This window comes from Aythya ferina (assembly GCF_964211825.1).
Source record: "Aythya ferina genome assembly, chromosome: 12".
Lineage (NCBI taxonomy): Eukaryota > Metazoa > Chordata > Aves > Anseriformes > Anatidae > Aythya > Aythya ferina.
The window spans coordinates 17404340-17423492 of record NC_140308.1 but is presented as its reverse complement, the minus strand read 5'-3'; the positions used below and the strand labels follow the sequence as shown (position 1 = coordinate 17423492).

Below are 19153 nucleotides of genomic sequence, written 5' to 3'. Positions count from 1 at the left end.
TTTCACTGTCAGAAACCTCGTATTCTGTACTCACTCAGTATGCACAGCACAGCAATTAGTTTCACCTAATTTCTGGGATTTTATTTTTTATTTTTTATTTTTCTGAGATTCCTAAGGAACAGTTGGAATTATTACCCACTCCTTTTCATAAGAATGAATCAACCTTTGAGGGAAAAATGTTGATTCTTCAGGGTTGAACCTTAATATCTTTAAACTGGTGTTCATTCTGCCTCTCTTTCTCCCCCCTCCAATTATGAGCAATTGGGTGGTAGTAATTAACAATCTTAGAGAGAAACATCTGCTAGTACACTTAAGCCAGTCAGTTTGTTTTTCATGAAAGAATGGTATTTCACAATTTTTCCAAGTTAATATTTTTCCTTTATTGTCTTTCCAATTTCAAATATTGTCCAGACGCATTTTTATAGTGTCTTAAGGTTATAGAAGTGAATACAAGACCATTAATAATGAACAAGAAAAGAGAACATCATAAAGAAAACATATGCAGCGTTTCAATTCATGAAACACTCTGTTAGGGAACATTGTTTTTGAGAGCATATGGTTATTCCCACGGGAAGCAATAAATATACATTTTTTTTTCTGCAGTTGTGGATTCCCACAACAACAGGGTAGGTTTCTCAGTGTATTAATCTGTGTAGAGCCTTCTCTCTGTCAGGACTTGTTATCTGAGTGGGGAGGTAAGTAAGTATTTTTGCACAGATAATATTTTGTACATGGACCTATTTTTGATGGCCCAGACTTTGGAAACACCAGTCTATTAATTCTCCACACTCCTTTGAGATAGCAATCTTGTCTGGTCTCGTTTAATATCATTGGCAGAGCTGAAAGGAAGTTCACATTGTGAATATAGCTGAACCTTGGCATGCGGCTCACTGGTGGATCTCTGTTTACAGGCTGCCAGTTTTAACTGTCCCAAGCAGACATTCTAATTTTATTTATAAGTAGGTTCAGCATGTGTTTGTATCCTTCATGAAATTGAGAGCATGTTAATAGTCAAAACTAAGTATAGAAACAAGACACCAAACACTTCTGCTTCTTGGACAAAACAGTTGTACTCCACTCTACATATTTTTATATGCTCATTGGGTTTTGGATAAGGCACATAAGGATATATGCACAGACACATTATTTGATCGCTCATAAATATTACTTTAATACCTCCATATTCGCCTTTAAACTTAACTCATTTAGACTTCATTTTTCTTTGCTGAATGAAACTTGACATCAGGGTGAGATCACCAGATTTCCCCATTTCATCTGAGCTCCAAAATGAATAACTGATTTCAAAGGATAATTCTCTGGAGCAGCAAGGCCAATGAGTTCTTCAGATCAAAGGTCAGCAAAGCTCAAAGAGGATAATTTCTGGCATACAGTACTTAAACTCTCTCAAGGAGTGTACTGCAAGATGTATCCCCTCCTTCCCCAATAGTTGAACTCTTGTTTTTTGAGAGGACTAATTTGTTAGAGCACATTTTTCCTCTGTTACATAAATTATACATTAAAGTGAAAGCTTCCTATCTGAACACACATACTGGACATCCAGTGGAAGGGCTGTTCCTGTAGGTAGGTCTGTGCCATTGGCATTGTTCCTCTCTGAAGCACCCCGTGGCCTGGAGAGCTCTGGTGCTCCTTGCGCACACCAGTAGTTTTCAGTGCAGTGCAAAAGCAAGTGGTATATGTCCTGTAAGATGCCTCCTATTGACAGAGGAGGGAAAAATAAAAATAAAAATAGAGCTTTGGTGCAGGGTATAGTCACCTTGTGCAAGATCTGCTCCTCAGTGCCCTGAGCACAATGTTTGGGATGCTGTCCCTTAATGGATAAAAGACCATTGTAAAAATCTTTTTAACATTATATACCTTTATACCTTTAAAAGAATTTGTGATAAGGTAGGTGTATTTTTTTTTCCAAATAATTGTCTATTGTTCCAACAAATCTAAGGGTAATACCATCCCAACTTTCATTTATTTCACACTCACTGGAGCCGGACTGTGAGGGATTGCAGAAGTCCCTCACACAAATATTTCTGTCAGCTTACTTAGATTCCTCAATGTGAGGAACTGGTTACTGGTACAAAGGAGCCACTCAAAATCTAGGGGCATGTTTAATGGTTACAAAGAGACACTCTTAATGTGACTAGTTGTTATGAAGGACTTTTCATTTCTTCTTGGTTCTGGAATGAAGCAACAGGGCTGACCTAAGGTGGATAACCGAATGTTGTCTTTTTTGTTTGTGTAATGGTTGGTTGTGTGTGTGTGGCCTTTGCTTTGAATTTCCAGAAATATGGAGTGGTGTTTATGGTCAAAGTGAATATAAAACATATGGCCTTCTTCTGATATACTTCAGAGTTCAGTATTATAAGTAATATTTGTTATAATATGTGTCTTCATTATGGTAAGCACTGTACAAAACCAAACAATCTCTGCTCATCCAGTACTACTACACTAAATGGGCAAGGAAAGAAACTGCCATGAAGTGAGATTTCTTTTTCTTCAGCTGGCCTTCCTGCTTAGCTCAGGTTTGGTATAGGGAATTCTAACATAGCCTGGAGTAGAGATCAAAGTCTATTACTGTGTGAGTAAGGGTATGATAGAGTCCATGTCTACTTGCATTTGTACAAGGCAAATTACATGTCCATGTCTGGAAGCTGGCGTTAGTATAAACCCCACAACTGCAGGTAAATATTGAAGTTAGGAAATTCCAAAGGTTCATGTTTCTGCCTCATTCACCCCTTTCCTTACTGGTTCTTTTATAGGATGCTACAGTTTTGAAGACCAAAACCAGTAATGCAGTAGTGTTAAATTTAAGCAAAGAACTGAGCACAGAAAATATGACACATTGCAATGTGGCAGTGTGACTGCTGTGGCAGAAACCTTAGCTTTTGGGATTTCTGAGAGTATAAAATTACGGGAAGGTGAGGAGTTTTTTGTTTGTTCGCTTGTTTGTAGCTAATTGTTCTATTTTTATCTGTGAAAAAAAAAAAAAATTGAAAAATATATAATGTAAATGTCTTAATTTTTAGCATGTTAGTTCTTTGCTTTCCTGGGAGGGTGCTTGGGAGGTACCTCAGTAGAGCCAAACACCGGCTGAACCACAGAGTAAACTGAGTATAAAATGGCTTATTCTAACCTGGAGGGAACTCTTTTTTTTTGTTTGTTTGTTTTTTAAAGGAATTTCAGTTTACTGAACTGGCACTTATATGAGATCTTACTTACAAAGGCATCCCCAAGAAACATAGCAATAGAATAAAGCATTTGGGTAAATGCAGATGTTGCAGCACAAGAGAAAAATGCTGACATTTAGGCCTAAATTCTTGTAATGCCTTTTATTTGGGGGGAAGAAGGCAGGATTACTGCTATGTCTAATGAAGTATGGGCATAGCATTGTTGGCAGAATCATAAGGATGCAATAAAAACATATCTGAAAAGTCTGAGAGTAGGGTTAAAAATCTGTGTACATTTTCATATATCTGATGGAAATAATTCTATATTCATAGTTAGGATTTCATCATGTGTGGTACTGAGTGCCTCTGTAGGAGCCTAAGCTATTAAGTTCCTGGGCATTTTTCTGTTAATCTGCATAAGAAATATATATATCTTTCTGAGATGTTGTTATATGATATGCTGTGATATATGTATGATGTTAGTATTTTGATGTTCTTTGAGTCCTACTGAATTATGGAAGTGCAAATTTTTTAACTTGAAATTTAGGTGAAATACACTTTTTCATGCATATTAAAACAAACAAACAAACACACAGTTTTAATCATTTTGGCAGGTTAGTGTTACCTTTTAGGAAGGTCATAAGGTTTGTATGTGTTAGAAGAGGGTGGCTGGAACAGAATGGGGACTTCATTTCAGCTTCATTACTCTATTCAATGCTGATGAATGCAATATGCTTTTGCAACATGTCACATACTTTCAATATTTTGCAAAATTATTCAACTTATTTACAGTAACAGTTCTGCTGACTTATATTTTCATAACAGTTTGTTTGAACCTCCTGTGACTCTAGTGATATTTGTAGAAGAGGCTGTGTACCAAAAGCTGTTGGTAGATTGTCTGCTGAAGTTATCCCAGATGTGAAGTGAACACAAAAGCAAATCAAGTATAATGATCCTCTCATACACGTTTGCTGAAATCAGTTTCACCCTATATATGAAGACAAATTTGCAAATATAAGACTGCTTTGACGTTTCCTTATAAGTGTTTATTCTTAAATATATTTTTGCAGTGGCTTTGCCTCCAGAGAAGACAGATGGAGTTTGCAGTGGAGATGAAAAGAGAGCAGAAAAAGAAAATGACACACGCACAGGTTCCAAGAAGCAACTAAAATTTGAAGTAAGTCCTCTGTATTCTGAAGTTACACTGTACTGACATAATTAAGGTAGAAGAATAACTTGAGGATCAAATAGTGCCCTCTGATGCATGTTTATATCTTCTTCCAATTGTAATAGGTAAAGTATAAGTGGCACAAGTCAGTGTCTTACTGTTGGTGGTGTTGTTCCTTTAGACTAGTACGTTTTATTTCCAGGTTTGGAGCAAATCAGATTATGATGACTTCTTGGTAGGCTCTGAAATGTATAGCAAGAAGAGGTGCTCATTGTAACCCTCTATCATTTCAGAAATAATTTATTATGCTATCTACTATGTTATCAAATCTTTAAATTGGCTTTTGTGGACTATTTCATATGGTTGTGTAGAAGATATTTGTGAAAGCTTTCTTAGCTGTCAGATACCTGTGCCTGGGCCTGCAAAGTGAAACATCCCTCATATACTGCAGTGGAAATCCATCAGATGGCAGGAGAAAAAGGATCCTGGGGGGTAATAAGTTGGATGGTCTGTTTTCTTGCATACTTTAAATAATAATAATAATAGTCATAAAACTGCCAGACATTGTGCGCAGTTGGCAGGTTTTGTTTGTATAGAGAGTGATTTAATAAATATGAGTATTGAAACATGCTGTCATCCAGGTAGAGCGTTGTCTGTCTTGGTGAACAGAAAGATACTCTGGCACTGGCAAGAAACAGCACAGATTTTCGTCTCTGCACTCCAGCAGATGTGGCAGGCTTCTACCTTTCAGCACTGTCAGCCTGTCACAGTAATGAGCTTTGCATTCCTCAATTGTTATTTAAAGGACCACGCAGCCACCTTACAGCATGGCTTGCGTGCTCATTTCCTTCTCTAGAGCAGGCTTAGCAGTCTGGTGCAATTTATTTTTTACTGTTTTAAGGCTGATTAAAAGGAAGTACTTTTCCCATAGGCAGTTCAGGCGTCACTAGGTGCTTGTCTGCTGTCTGGAGGGAGGTGACTTTCCCTGCCTTTTTTTGCACAGCAGTAACTCTTTTTCTAGGCACATTTTATATTCTCCCTTGAATAGCAGAGATTTGCAGACAGGAAAGGCATGATAAATTGCAATTAACAGTGCCTTGATATTAGAACGTTGGAGGACACCTGTCAACATGTTTGGTGCCCAGTGTAGCTGGAACTGCACCGCAGCGGTGGAGTCTGTGTTTGTTCCCAAGTAGTTCTTGGCATGCCATAAAGGTTAGCACTTGGTACCAGGCTCTATGACTAATGCAGGGAAGATTGCCATGGCTCTTAACTAAGCAGAGCACATCCTCACATAAAGATGTTATGTTAGGCAGTGTGGGACAGGGAAGGATTAATGTGTGGCAAGGAACCAAGTATTGATATTTTTTCCCCTTGTTCTACAACTGAAGGTTTTCCAACTATGGCAGGTAGGGGCTAAGAGATTGGTAAATGTTTAAAAGGTATAAAAGAATCAGAAAGGCGAGTGTCGAGACAGGAGTCGAAATGTGAGGTGAACGCCATCCGGCTTTTAAAGGTGCTGGGAATGTTTGTGTAATCTGAAGCGGTGTTTCCACAGCGGAGTGTGGGGCACTTGGCAGCTTTCAGCCGGGCTTCTAACAAGTGAGGGAAGACTGCCTTTGAACTCAGCAGGGGACAGGGGGGACCGGGAACTGCTGTAGGGAATTGGTTTCAAGTCAGAAGATCAACCAGGTATTTTGAGCTCTGTCATGCTGAAGCTATTTGGAGCTGTTTATTTTACTTGCATACAGTGGCTTTCATTTTAATTGCACTGTAACTTTTCTGTTTCGCCTTGTTGTGGCTCAGGATTATTCTGACTGCACAGGTCTTGAGAAGAAGCAAATGATTTGCACCCAGGTGACTGGAGTCAGTCGAAGTGCATCCTTTGTTCTTGATTGAAGGCTTGGTTTTGGTTTGGGGATTTTTTCCTGTAACAAATTGCTTCTTCCAGGCTTTCCCCAGCTCGCACTCCCCAGCAGAAACACAGAATCAGGATAGGGCTCTGCTCCCAGGTCGCTGCTCCCTGCCAGCTCCGTGGTGTTGGGCCATGCTAAGCAGCAACCTGTGGTGTGGGCAGCCAGCATCTGCAGCCAGGATGGGTCTCGAGGGGGGATTTGTGCCGTGTGCCCATTTCATGTTCGTGACTACTCCTGGCGCTGTGGTCTGCTGCCTCACGCTGTGAGCCCGTTTCTGTTATCTTTCTCTTCCTGAGTTAAGCTGAGTTTTCTTTCTTACTTTTTAGGGAGAAATCTTATTATATTCCAACAGCTTCAGGGAGTAGTTTTCTTGTACCTTTTTGTGTTTTCTACAATGAAGTAGAAAGCATCTCACAGATTCCCAGCAGCCTGGCCCAAAGGAGTTAGGATTATCATGTTATTATGATGAGACATCTTCAGTGGGGTGGACAGACGCCCCCCGGGACATATCCTGAAGCTTCCTCCCATGAGGGAGGGAGGAAGGAAGGAAGAAAGCAAGCAGCCTCCTTCTACAGAGTCTCCTCTGCAAACAGGCCTTTTGCTTTAGGTAATCAGCTGCTCTTTGCATGTTTCTTAGGAATTGCAATGTGATGTGTCTGTAGAGGAAGATAACAGGCAAGAATGGACCTTCACACTGTATGACTTTGATAACAACGGAAGAGTCACACGCGAGGTAAGCGAAGTGCAGCTGCCCCTTTGTGTGCAGCGTTTGCTAACAAGAGAAGTGTTTTATAACAGGAACATTTTTTCTTCTATGAAATAGAGGTGTCCTGCCAACTTAAACAGCAGTTTCCATGGACCCTTCCCTCCTAGAAACAATCCCACCAGTAGTTTACTGTTTTCAGATGAACTGTACCACTTTTAAGCCGGTTGTTGTTTAATATCTGGGATTAGCCTTTTAAAAAATAGTACTGGCATTTGAGGGGGAAAATATCTGAAACAACTGAACAACTAAACACATTGTCAAAATAAACCCCTGCAAATGTATATTGTTCTGGCTTCTATCCTGCTTTTCAGAGTTAAGCTAACCAAATAGCAAAGTTGCTTTCTGAAATTCTTTCCATGTAGGACTAACTATACTGTTCTGTTGTTTTCTTGAATATTAGGCTGATCTCTGCTTTCTTTAGTCTTTGCTCTTTAAGTATAAATAGTTTTGATGATACTTGCTGCAGGACCACAGTGAATGCCTGTCAAAGCACACCTGTGTGTATTTTTATTTTAATTGGGATGTCTTCAAGTTGTATTTTCTGCACAAATAAGAAGCCAAATAACAGGATGTATACATCAGTGTACAGTCCATTTTCAGAACTATTTCTACCTGGATAGAATGCAAGCTCTAGAAGAGTGTCTCTTACTGAGATTTACCACGGTGTGCTGTCATTGATTTTTGGTGAAGTATGTTTACTGGCTTGCATGCCTTCAGATAATCAGGTGAAAATTGACAGTTTCTGCTTCTGTTGGCTATTATGCTCATATCTATGGAAATTACTAAGAACTGATGAGAAGGTGTAAGGTACATACTGAAAGTATAGTGACATTAGACCACTAAATGAGGGCAGACATTTCTGCTAGAAGACTGAAGCAAGTATCTTTTGACATTTCTAAACAAATTGCCAAATGGTGGTTCAAGGTTTTTAACATGTGTTTGAGCATCATTTCTAGGCTTTTTTTAGTCTCTATTCTGATAGCACTTTGAATAGTCAAATGAAATCTGTGCCCCTCATACAAGGCAATAGGCAGATGAAAAGTTACAGGCCAACCCCAGAGTTTCCAATGGGAGCAGAAGCTGGAGAGAGAGAGGGCAAGGAGGAGGGGGAAAAAAAGTCTGTTAACATGTGAGGAAATGACACCAGAAAAATTAAGTAACTTGCCTGAAGTCTCACAAGAACCCAGTGGCAGATTGAACCCAGATATTTTGAGACCCAAGGCTAAGTCTTCATTACAAGATTATGTTGACTTTCAACAATGGGGGGAGGGATAAATGGACAGACAACAAAACACAACAGAACCCAAACCCACACACATGGGTGTCCTTTACATGCAGGCATGGAGTTCCCAGTAATGTTAGTGGGAGTTCTGTGTGGTGAATGTAACAAGAATATGCTTTTAAGTATGTATACAATAATTATTTGTGATTATGTGGTACACCAAAGGGCTTAATTTGACTGTACTTAGAGAACAAGTTACAGCCAAATTCTACTTCTCCCTAGTACAAGAGCAGACTGCAGCTTAACTGAAACCAAATCTGTGTGGGGATTGAAAATTATACTACCCTGAGGTCTGGAGGTTGCTATATTCAGGCTTGAACCTCCGCCAAAAAAAATTCTTTTAACCAAGGGACTAAATAGGTTGATAATTTTCAGCTCTTTACATGTGACCAAAGATAGTAATAATACTATACACCATTGCAGAGTTTTCCAGTTGCGTTACTTCTTTTGCAAGCTGTTCCAATGTCATTTGTATAAAACATCTTGTTGGTTTTCCTTTGTTGAATCCAGATGCAATTTAAGAGTTGTTTGTGCAAGAATAATGAATGATAGCTCATAGATGATGTTGGCCACAAAAGAGGATTTTCTGTCTCTTCATATGATGTAGAATTTCTCATTCTATTAGGCTCTGAGACACTGGCAGTCAACATAGTGGGCTTGGTCCCGTAGCCTGTTAAACAGTTCTGCTCCTGATCCAGCAAAGGGCTTAACAATGGTGGATGTTAAAAATGTGAATAGTTTCAATTAAAATGAATGGGACACATGCTTTGAGTTAAGTGTGAGGCACATTGCTGGATCAGCGACAGAACGGACAGTCTAAGGAAGAGGGCTGAATTGTACTAGTGCCATTTAGTAAACTGAAATGCTTTCAGAACTGGTCAGCTTTTCTAAACAAAGGTCCAGTAGTCTGTTGAGAAAAGCTTAGTGTGGACCTTTTCCTCCTCCTTTGAAAATTTCACTTGACTGTTGTGGATTTACAGCTGGATGAAATGAGTGAGATGAAATTTCTTAAGTCAGTTTTCTATCTGTAGATTTTGTAGTGCTTTAAAAAGAGAAGTCAGCATTATCATCCTTGTTTTTCACTTTGGAAAAGTGAGACACGGGAAAAGGAAGTGACTTACCCACCCACATCCATTTCATTTGATTCAAATTCATTGTTAGACTACATGTTTAAAGAGTTCCTAAATGAATGCACAGTATAAAATCAAGTTTCTAAGAGGCATGTAGGTGGGGTGCAATTTTGCAAGTGGACTAAGTACTTTACTCATTAAAATGTTTGAAAATTGTAAATAAGATATGGATTTAGTTACTGGATAAAAATTCCCGTGGGTTTTACACAATGACAAATCACTGCAAGAGCATTAAAATTCCATCTTAGTGAAATTTCTTCTGGATCTTAACAACATCTTCAGAACTTAATACTGCTTTGATTTTCTCCTAGAGTCTGTATGACTTATTCCCTAGTCCTTATAATTAGAAATTCAGATCTAGTCATGCTTCTTGAAGGGATACACCCATTATGAAAGCATAAGTATTGGGATAGCAAATTAGAAAATTAGCATTAGTGTCTTTTCTTAAAATACTGCTTTTTCTGTCATAGAAGATGACTGTTTTTCATTCCTTTTGGTGTAGTAGGAGATAACTTTTCCTGCTCTACTATGTATATTACAAAATTTGGCTAATAATGTTTCCCTTCATTTCATAGGCCATAAGAGGACAATTCATTATGTACTGCAGGCCTTTTTAGAACTGACAGCTGCACTGTAATTATCTTCATATGGATATTTGTAATCAGACTTGAAACTTGGATAATTTAACTAATGTGTTTTGATCCATGAGGTTTTATATTGAGCTCTCTGAATGTAATTACACTTCATAAACACCAGCCGTTTTTGTGCAATCAGTTCTTTCTTGGAAAATTTAGTTTCTTCGGTGAGTAGCTGAATAGAAATAAGCACACAAAAATTTGTCAGGAGTAAAAAATAAAATAAAATAAAATAAAAAAATGGTGTGAGGGGATTTCTTCTATTCTGGTTGTTGAATAGATAGCAAGTGAAGCTGCTTTCAGTTTCCAAATAAGAATGATACAAAAATTTACATGATCAAACAAAGCTGATGTTGCAGTAAAAACATCCTGCTGTATGTAAAAATCAGACTACAAAGAAAGTACAGATAAGACATTTGTACTTTTCTTTTTCTGAGGGAAAGGTAATGAACTGATATTGATGTTTCTCTTCATGCATTTTTAATGCTAAAAATGTTCTTTGTATCTTACATTAAATACCCATTTTTTTCTTGTGCGTTTCCTATCTTTTTTTTTTTTTTTTTTAGTTAGTTTTGCTTGTATCTTCTTATGAGTGAAAAGGCATGAGGTTATTTCTGCATTCAGAACTCAGCACCAAATCTTTGATTTGGAGGATTTGGAGAAGGATACCAACTTTACTGGGGCTAGCATTTATTAGCCTGACCCTTGACTTGAAAGTTGCTGTTTTTCATTTGTCACTATTGCATTAATTCATGATAAAGAAGCAGCAACAGAACCAAGAGAGCCACGGCTATCTGTATTAGAGGGACTGTCATATAATCTTTTTTTTTTTTTTTTTTTTTTTTTTTTTTTTTTTTTGTGCAAATATCCCATTCTGTTAAATTGAGCTGTAAATTCAGCTGTAAAAGCCTCTTAGTTTCCTCTTCAGAATCTCTAGTTTGCTAACTAGTCCTATGATGATAAGCTACGCTAACACTGGGGTAATATTCTTTAGAAACAAAAAATTACTAACTGGAATAGGGACTTACTCAGCAACATGAGTTCTGTAAGGAATTATGAATACCTAAATGTAAGGAATGATACCTACTTAAATGTAACTTGCTTTTGCTCTTTTTTGTGGACCCACTACTTTCTCTGAAGGTTCTAAATGTTTAAAAAAAAGTATGTTTTTTAATATTTCTAATGCAAGAATTTCTGGCAATCTGTTAAAATTGCCAGAATTTTTTTTTTTTTTTTTATATTGGCTGCTTGATAAAATAGGATGTGAAAAACATAAAGATTAACACTGTTAAATACTTCAGCCCTGGAAAAAACAACTGTAGCATTCAATAAGCAAGACACAAATCTGGGCATGACATTTGCTGGCTGTTTGGATACTACAGAACAAAAGCCTTTGTTTTTCTCTTCGTGGAAAAATATAGTTTTAGTTTTCTTACTTGATTAAAATAGCTATCCCAGTAGAAATTCTGTGCACTAGAAACCTTTCAGAACTCATTTGGATTTATATAGCTGAATTCCTCACTAAATATAATCAACTTGCTATAAACGAGAGAAACCTTTATTTTCTTGCTATTTTTTCTCTGTACTCATTCAGAATAGAAGTTTAAAAAATCAACAATGATTTTTAAGTAGAAATAGTTTAAAAGTTCATTTAAGGGTAAAACTCATATTTGGGAAAGTGGGAATCACTAAGAAAAATCCCTTCTTTATTTTTCATGTGAAAAGGAGAGACATTTGAGAAGTGTGGGATGAAACTTCGTAGGGTAAGTGCCGAGCAGTCTTAAGCAAAGTAGTTGCAGAATCACACGACTAGAAATACATTGTGTAGAAAAGTTGGATTCTTTCATAGGCTATCTCTGAGATGTGCTGGTTGGTGTACCACAGGAGAGGAAAACTGAACTGGTTTTTGTTCTTGATTCTTGACAATTAATTTCTTGAGGATGGTGAAATGCCCAAGCTATTGGGTGCAAGGCAAAGCTCTGTCAGTGGGTTTAAGCAGTTCTTTAAGGAATTTAAATACAGATAATGTGGGACAGCTTTCAAGGGGAGCATAAATCACCCCAGTCTCCTGTCAGGCTACTGGAGGATGAAAATTCTTTAGGGGGTAAATATAGGCAGAGCTGTAAAACACAGTTTTTGTAACATATTGTAATGGTCTAGTGCTACTAATCTGGCTAGAAGCCATTCCCATTGTTAGCTGCCAAAAAGGGCTGCGAGAAGGTAGTTTTAGTCACAGTTTGAAACTGATTGGCAAAGACAGTTTCATTCCTACCAGATCAGTGCCTTAAGGAATTTGGATGTGAAGCAGTAACTGGACAGCAACATGAGGTTCAAGCTGCCTTGTAGCCGGTGCCTACTCCCCCAGGACTTTGATAGATGATAGAGTAGTGAATGGCCCAAGCAGACTTGTTTGACCAAATCAGAACCGTCAGTTCACTAGGATTTCCAACCCCAAATTAGGACCACAAGTAAATGAATCCTATAATAAAAATGTTATTGTTGGTATTTAAAAGATCAACATAAGCATTAAGTGGTTACTTAAGGATATCCCTAACCTCGATCTTGGTATATATCCAGTCTGACGACCACGGCTATTCAGTGCCAAAATGCAAAGCAGCTCAGATTGTCATGGAAGAAGCTGGGTATTAAACATGTAATGAAATGTAGAGGCAGCAGAGAATAAGGACATAAGGTGTCTGAATACCTTTTGCAGCTCTGAAACTTCTTGATGCCTGGACATTAATTTGGGTTAATTCAGACCCATCTGGCTGAGAAGTGCAAGTTGTCCTGACGTGATGTGTGTAAGCATATTTCTGACTTGCCAAGTATGTGTCACAAGTGCTGCTTGTCACAAGCCTTCCCTGACAGCATTTGGGAGTACTTCTAAAACTGCTGGGTCAAGTGGCTTGAAAGACCCTCAAAGAGCAAAACGGACAGATTGTATGACAGTTAGCAAGTTAAACCTCGTCACTAGAAAAATCTAACTTAAAAGGACGGTGGGAGTTATGACTGCATGTCTTTGCCTACTGAAGTAAACAATTAAGTAGATGATCAGCTTGTGCAAACATCTGGCCTAACTGAAAAAAGGGGAGGGGAAGAGGTTACTGTGAATGAAGGAGTTGATAATAACCTGTTGATAGTAGTCAGATGCCCTGTTGGGTAACCAACAGTTGTTAAGGAATGTATGGGAAAGGTTCCTTTCACTGAAGTGGTGAGTGTGTGAAGCCCTGTTAAGAATAAATGTGGTGCCTAAGTATTCTGCCAAAAGGCAAGGCTTGTTTTGTGGAGGTGTAGGATTATAGCACAAGGCTTCTAGAACATAATTTATGGAGGGTATATAGAACAACACATGCTTGTTTGTCTATGTTCTTGCTTGGTTGTTTTTTTCTTATAGATGAAATAAAAATCCAGCCCTTCAAGCTGACTGTCAGACGTGGCTGTGTCTATTTAGAGGTCTGGCTAGGTTTCAAATTAGGGTGGAAGTGTGAAAAGTGAGATGTGTTAAAGAGCTGTGACGTGACTACCAGATTGTCACTGAGCAGTCTTTTCCTCATTCAGCCTTTAGACAGTGGTTCTTGTCAAGGGGATGGGAAGTGGCTATTGGTGTGGTAGTAACAGCCCATTTATAGAGACTGTGGCAGTGGTAGAAAAAATACTGCAGATTGTGCTTTCTATGAATGTTTTCTTCATTTCACATATCTGGAGAAATTTCACTGAGTGCAGGGAAGTTAGGAAAGGGTACATGTTAAGACAAAGTCTGGACCCTCTAAGATTTAGTTATTCATTCTGCCTGTTGAACTGGAAGATCATTTACTGTAAAATCATTTGTCCTGGCCATAACATCGGTATTTCCCTAAATTCTGTGTGAGCAGAAAGCTAGTTAGATAATGAAGAATGTGTGATATGTTGGCTACTGAAGTGGCGTTTCTGCTGGGGCCCATTAGGACAAAATGAACTTTGAACTGCCAATGTTCTGGGAATGATCCCTAGCAAAGGAAGAGAGATTTTGTGTTTTTATAGACCTGACTTAATCCTCAGAACTGGCTATATTTAACAAAGGATGATTAAGATATTTCCTCTGTGCTTTCAGACATCTGGAAAGTGCTTCACTACTAGGATAGATCAAGGAATAGGAAGACCAGCATTGAGAACTTCTTGGTTATACATTGAATGGGGTCCTTATAACCTTCAGTAACCAGAATGTCTTGTCCTTAAGCTGGTGCCCAGAATAAATTTAGGTGGAATTTGTTTGGGGAGCCAAGAGATCTCCTGTTCATCAGGGCAATTTAAGATAGTACCCTATTTGGGCCTGGCTGGAATAGAAGATAAACATGAGAGACCTCTGAGCATCACCAGCTGCTAAACAGGGAGAGCTGCAGTGTTTCCTCTGTTTGAAACAATCAGCTTATAAAAACTGGCTAGTGTTCTTTCTGATACAGTTAGATGTGTAAGCATTTGTTCATGCCCTATTGCGTTCAAAGATATGTGTGAAGAATGTTCTGAAATAGACCGGAATGAGTACTTTCAGCTGTTCAAAAATGTAAATGTAGAATTGGTATGAATTTTGCAAAGTAAGCTAGACCAGGGTAAAGATTTGGTAGAGTGACATTTAGACTATTTCCAAACCTGAGGTTTACAGTTCTGTCACATCACTTACTAGTTTTCTTCTATTTAATCAACTAGTTAGTTATGCAAGAAAAAAAAAAAAAAACATCAAAAAAAAAACAAACAAGTAGTAGTAAGATTTACTGGAGGTGTAAAGTCCAATATTTTCCTCACTTTCCGTATTTGACTTGGCCAAGTCAATCACAGTGTGAATAATTATCCCTGGGTTCATTTTCACATTATTGTATGTTTTTGTGTTTCAATCCAACTTTAGGACATTACCAGCTTGCTTCATACCATCTATGAGGTAGTTGATGCATCAGTAAACCATTCTCCTAGTTCCAGTAAAACCCTGCGAGTGAAACTTACTGTGGCACCAGATGGCAGCCAGAAGAAAAAGAGTATCTTGTTAAATCATACTGGTAAGGATGTGCACTCAACCATTGGAAAAAAAAATATGAGAAATTTTCAGGGGCTCTTAAAATCCATCTTTGTATTTTGTCAAAACAAATAAATATATACTTAAGGCAAATACTTTTGCGGGTATTTTAAACCTCATGAATCTGTTTTAAGATCTCAGGTGCAAAGCTACCTACCCTTTCTTCTATGTATGTTAAGCAAATTAGGGTTCCCTCTCCTGATTGACTTTTTCCTCTTGGCAGCAGCAAGAACCCATGTGTTGTGCAATTGCATTTGCATACCGTGAGGCAGATTTAAGGCCTTTTCTATTTGTACTACTTTAACTTTGATATTACAATGCTCAGCTTGCATCAAAACAAGTATTGCGGTAAAAAAAATGCTTCTTGCAAGTGCATAGCTATCACTGTTGCTGGATAAGAATAAAAAATTAAGCATAGCTGAACTATACGAGTCTGCGCATGAAAATTTAACATTTCTCTATACTGGAAGAGTTTGCCATTATGAAATGGCTTATACGGTGATGGCTTATTCACTTTATTTTCACTCTAATAATAGCTATATCAGCATAATTGTTTCAGTAGGTTAAGTAGTACTAAACTAAATATTTACAGTATTAAATGTAGTACTTCAATAGAAAATATGGGCACCTTATCCAGAAAGAGAGCCCTGGCATCTAATTTTTAATATATACATCCACTCAGTCAAGTGCAGACATAAGCAAATTTTCACTGCTGGAAAGCTATGTTGTGTCTTAGTACCGCACTGAGCTCTGCGCTACCGAGCCCTCCTGAGGGACAAGTATATCAGTGTGAATGTGGCTCCATTTAACCTGCCACATGGCTTTGAGCCCAACCCTGATTAATGTTCTATAGCCAAGGTTATGTCTGCCTAAAATCTGCCCTGTGGACAAAAGCACTTTTAAGAAGGTTACATGAAAGGATACATTACATCTTGATCTATGGACAAGAAAAAATGTATTTGCCACATAGCACGTTCGTTATACTGATTGGCAAGGACAGTGATGTGAGAATATGTACTTCTTCTTGTTGGCAGATTTGCAGAGTGCCAGGCATAGAGCCGAAAGCAAAGCCAATGAAGAATTAAGAAGCTCTGAAAAGAAGCAGCGGGCTTCTCTCAGGTAAGGGAAAAGAGCCCTGTCTCCTGAGAAGCACAGTGTAGCTTTGAGGAATCCTCAACTATTGATTAATTTTTATTTACTTAAAATTATGTTAAAAATGCAGACATTAGAAGATTTTTCTCCATGGAACAGGCAGCAGATACCATAGCTGGATACTTCATATAAAAAAAAAGCAGCAACAACCCTTTAATTGCATGTTAGGATTTTTTTAATTATTTTTTTTAAAGAAAACTGTGGTCCATGTTACGTTTTCTTCTGTTGGCTCTTCAGGGTACAGCATCTGTTTAGTTGCAGGCTGCAAATATAATATTTATTAATGGAGTTTAAGCAATATAGCATAGCCTTTTGGCTAAAAGCACCCTAAACCCTTTCATCTTCATAGGTGCTATCTCCCGTTTCTGTGCTCCTTCCAACCCATCTTTTTCATGGGTCAACTCAGTTAGCTCCAACCTTTATTAACTCAGTGCTGTTTACCAGGCCGTAACTGCTTCTCCTACTGCCTTTCCTCCTAAAGGAAGACCTCTGAGCTGGCACTGGGTACAGTAGAGAGCAGAAGGAAAGAGAAAGGGGGATTGTAATGAGAGGCAGACAAAATCAGCTTTGCAGAAAACAGTCTAAGTTAGACCAAGTTAGGTGCGTGTGTCGATCTGCTTGAGGGTAGGAAAGCTCTGCAGGAGGATCTGGATAGGCTGGACCGATGGGCTGAGGTCAACTGCATGAAGTTTAACAAGGCCAAGTGCCGGGTCCTGCACCTGGGGCGCAATAACCCCAAGCAGAGCTACAGGCTGGGAGAGGAATGGTTGGAAAGCTGCCAGGCAGAGAAGGACCTGGGAGTGATGGTGGACAGTCGGCTGAATATGAGCCAGCAGTGTGCTCAGGTGGCCAAGAAGGCCAACGGCATCCTGGCTTGTATTAGGAACAGCGTGACCAGCAGGGCTAGGGAGGTGATCGTCCCCCTGTACTCAGCTCTGGTGAGGCCGCACCTCGAGTACTGTGTTCAGTTTTGGGCCCCTCGCTACAAGAAGGACATCGAGGTGCTTGAGCGGGTGCAGAGAAGGGCGACGAAGCTGGTGAGGGGCCTGGAGAACAAGTCCTATGAGGAGCGGCTGAGGGAGCTGGGCTTGTTCAGCCTGGAGAAGAGGAGGCTCAGGGGCGACCTTATCGCTCTTTTTAGGTACCTCAAGGGAGGCTGTAGCGAGGTGGGGGTTGGCCTGTTCTCCCACGTGCCTGGTGACAGGACGAGGGGGAATGGGTTTAAGTTGAGCCAGGGGAGTTTTAGGCTAGATGTTAGGAAGAACTTCTTCACTGAAAGGGTTGTGAGGCACTGGAACAGGCTGCCCAGGGAAGTGGTGGAGTCACCATCCTTGGAAGTCTTCAAAAGACGTTTAGATGTAGAGCTTAGGGATATGGTTTAGTGGAGGGCTGTTAGCGTTAGGTTGGAGGTTGGACTCGATGACCTTGAGGTCTCTTCCAACCTAGAAAATTCTGTGATTCTGTGATTCTGTGATTCTGTCTTCAGAGGGCATGTCCTGCAGAGGAAGCAGCAGCAAGAACTTCCAGTACACTGCTGGCTACGTGTTCCTTTCTGCTAAGATGGTTCTGGTTACAGCAGCTGTAGGGTGGCTCAATCCCACACACTGATAGATATTACCTGAATAGATATTAACTTCAGAGTATGTGATTATTTGCAATGTATTTTTCAACTATTAAACTTTGTTACAGCTAAGAAAAATGTTCCTCTTAGTTAAGTGTAGGTGTGTTATTCCTTTTCCAAATCTGGTATTTTAATGGATAGAAAAACAAGACAAAACCAGGAAATTTTGATACATTAAACTGTATCGCTATTTTAATGTAGATCAGTTGCTCCAAAAAGGTCGTATCAGTGTATAGGTTCCATTTGTTTTAGGATTTTCTAGTTCATGCTAAGGCAGAGGGAAATGTTTACTGCAATGCCACAGTTAAGATATTGAATTATCAATTGTATTTGTTTATTCAACTGCAAATAAAAACAAAAAATAATAATCCAGATTTGGATTTCCATGGATTTAGGTATATTTGTCCAAAATAAGAGTACTGAGTTTAATAAATTTATCAGGAGGAGGAGTGTTCAGTTTTATTAGAAATTACAACAAAAATATGCCTTCCTTTTCTGGACAGAGTAAAAATATTAGTAAGTTATCCCATTGAGTGAATGTCAGTAAAATCAAATTTCAGATTGGAAAATGATTTATAATCTGTTAGCAACTCTGTACAAAATCTTTTTCAAAGTAAAGAGCATTCAGTGTAAACTAAAGAATACTCCATGTTTTTGCCTGCTGGCCTAGATGTGGTGCTCAGATTTCATTTCCCAAAAGCAAGGGCTTGCCCTATGTGAATTTAATGGACTGTTTCTGCTTGATAATCTATTGCAAAAATCCTCTCTTGGATTGAAGTCCCCTGCTCATCCACCTTAAAATCCTGTTTTTGCAAATGTCGTGGTTTTAGGGATGGCAGCCATTTCCATTTATATCCGCAGGCAAAAAGGCAGCAAATATTGGGGTAGAATCTTGGTTCTGCTGCATTTGTCCTCCTCATCATTCTTTTTTTCAGAGCCTTCCTAGACAGGAAATAACTGTATCTTTTGCTGAGCAGATCAGTATCAACATCTGACAGTTTTTGTTGCATCTCATCAAATGTGGACAGGACAAACAATTGAGCCACTATCTAGGTTGCAGAGATGTTCATGCACTCTGGCCAAATTGCTAACCCAACAGGAAAGGTCCCTGAACCACATCACTGTCTCATGATACTAGCAGAGAAACGTACCCTGGAGAGCAGCAATGAGAACTTGTGAGAAGTGCACACATTTCACAAATTCAGTCACTTAGGAATTCCACCCAAGATGTGATTAATATTCAAGATAAAATGGATAGGA

General features: G+C 38.9%; 1 protein-coding gene across 3 annotated transcripts in view; it reads left to right on the top strand.

Annotated features, from left to right (window-relative positions):
• The window catches only part of NKD1 (NKD inhibitor of WNT signaling pathway 1), a 276856-nt gene that overhangs the window by 250665 nt on the left and 7038 nt on the right, over window positions 1-19153 (top strand). For 2 of the 3 annotated variants that reach the window (XM_084533966.1, XM_084533964.1), the window contains 4 exons: window positions 4250-4356; window positions 6901-6996; window positions 14956-15103; window positions 16155-16239. In XM_084533966.1, coding sequence (XP_084390092.1) covers window positions 4250-4356; window positions 6901-6996; window positions 14956-15103; window positions 16155-16239 — 436 coding nt within the window. The remainder of the gene's footprint in view (window positions 1-4249; window positions 4357-6900; window positions 6997-14955; window positions 15104-16154; window positions 16240-19153) is intronic. The other variant, XM_084533965.1, reaches the window with a different exon arrangement.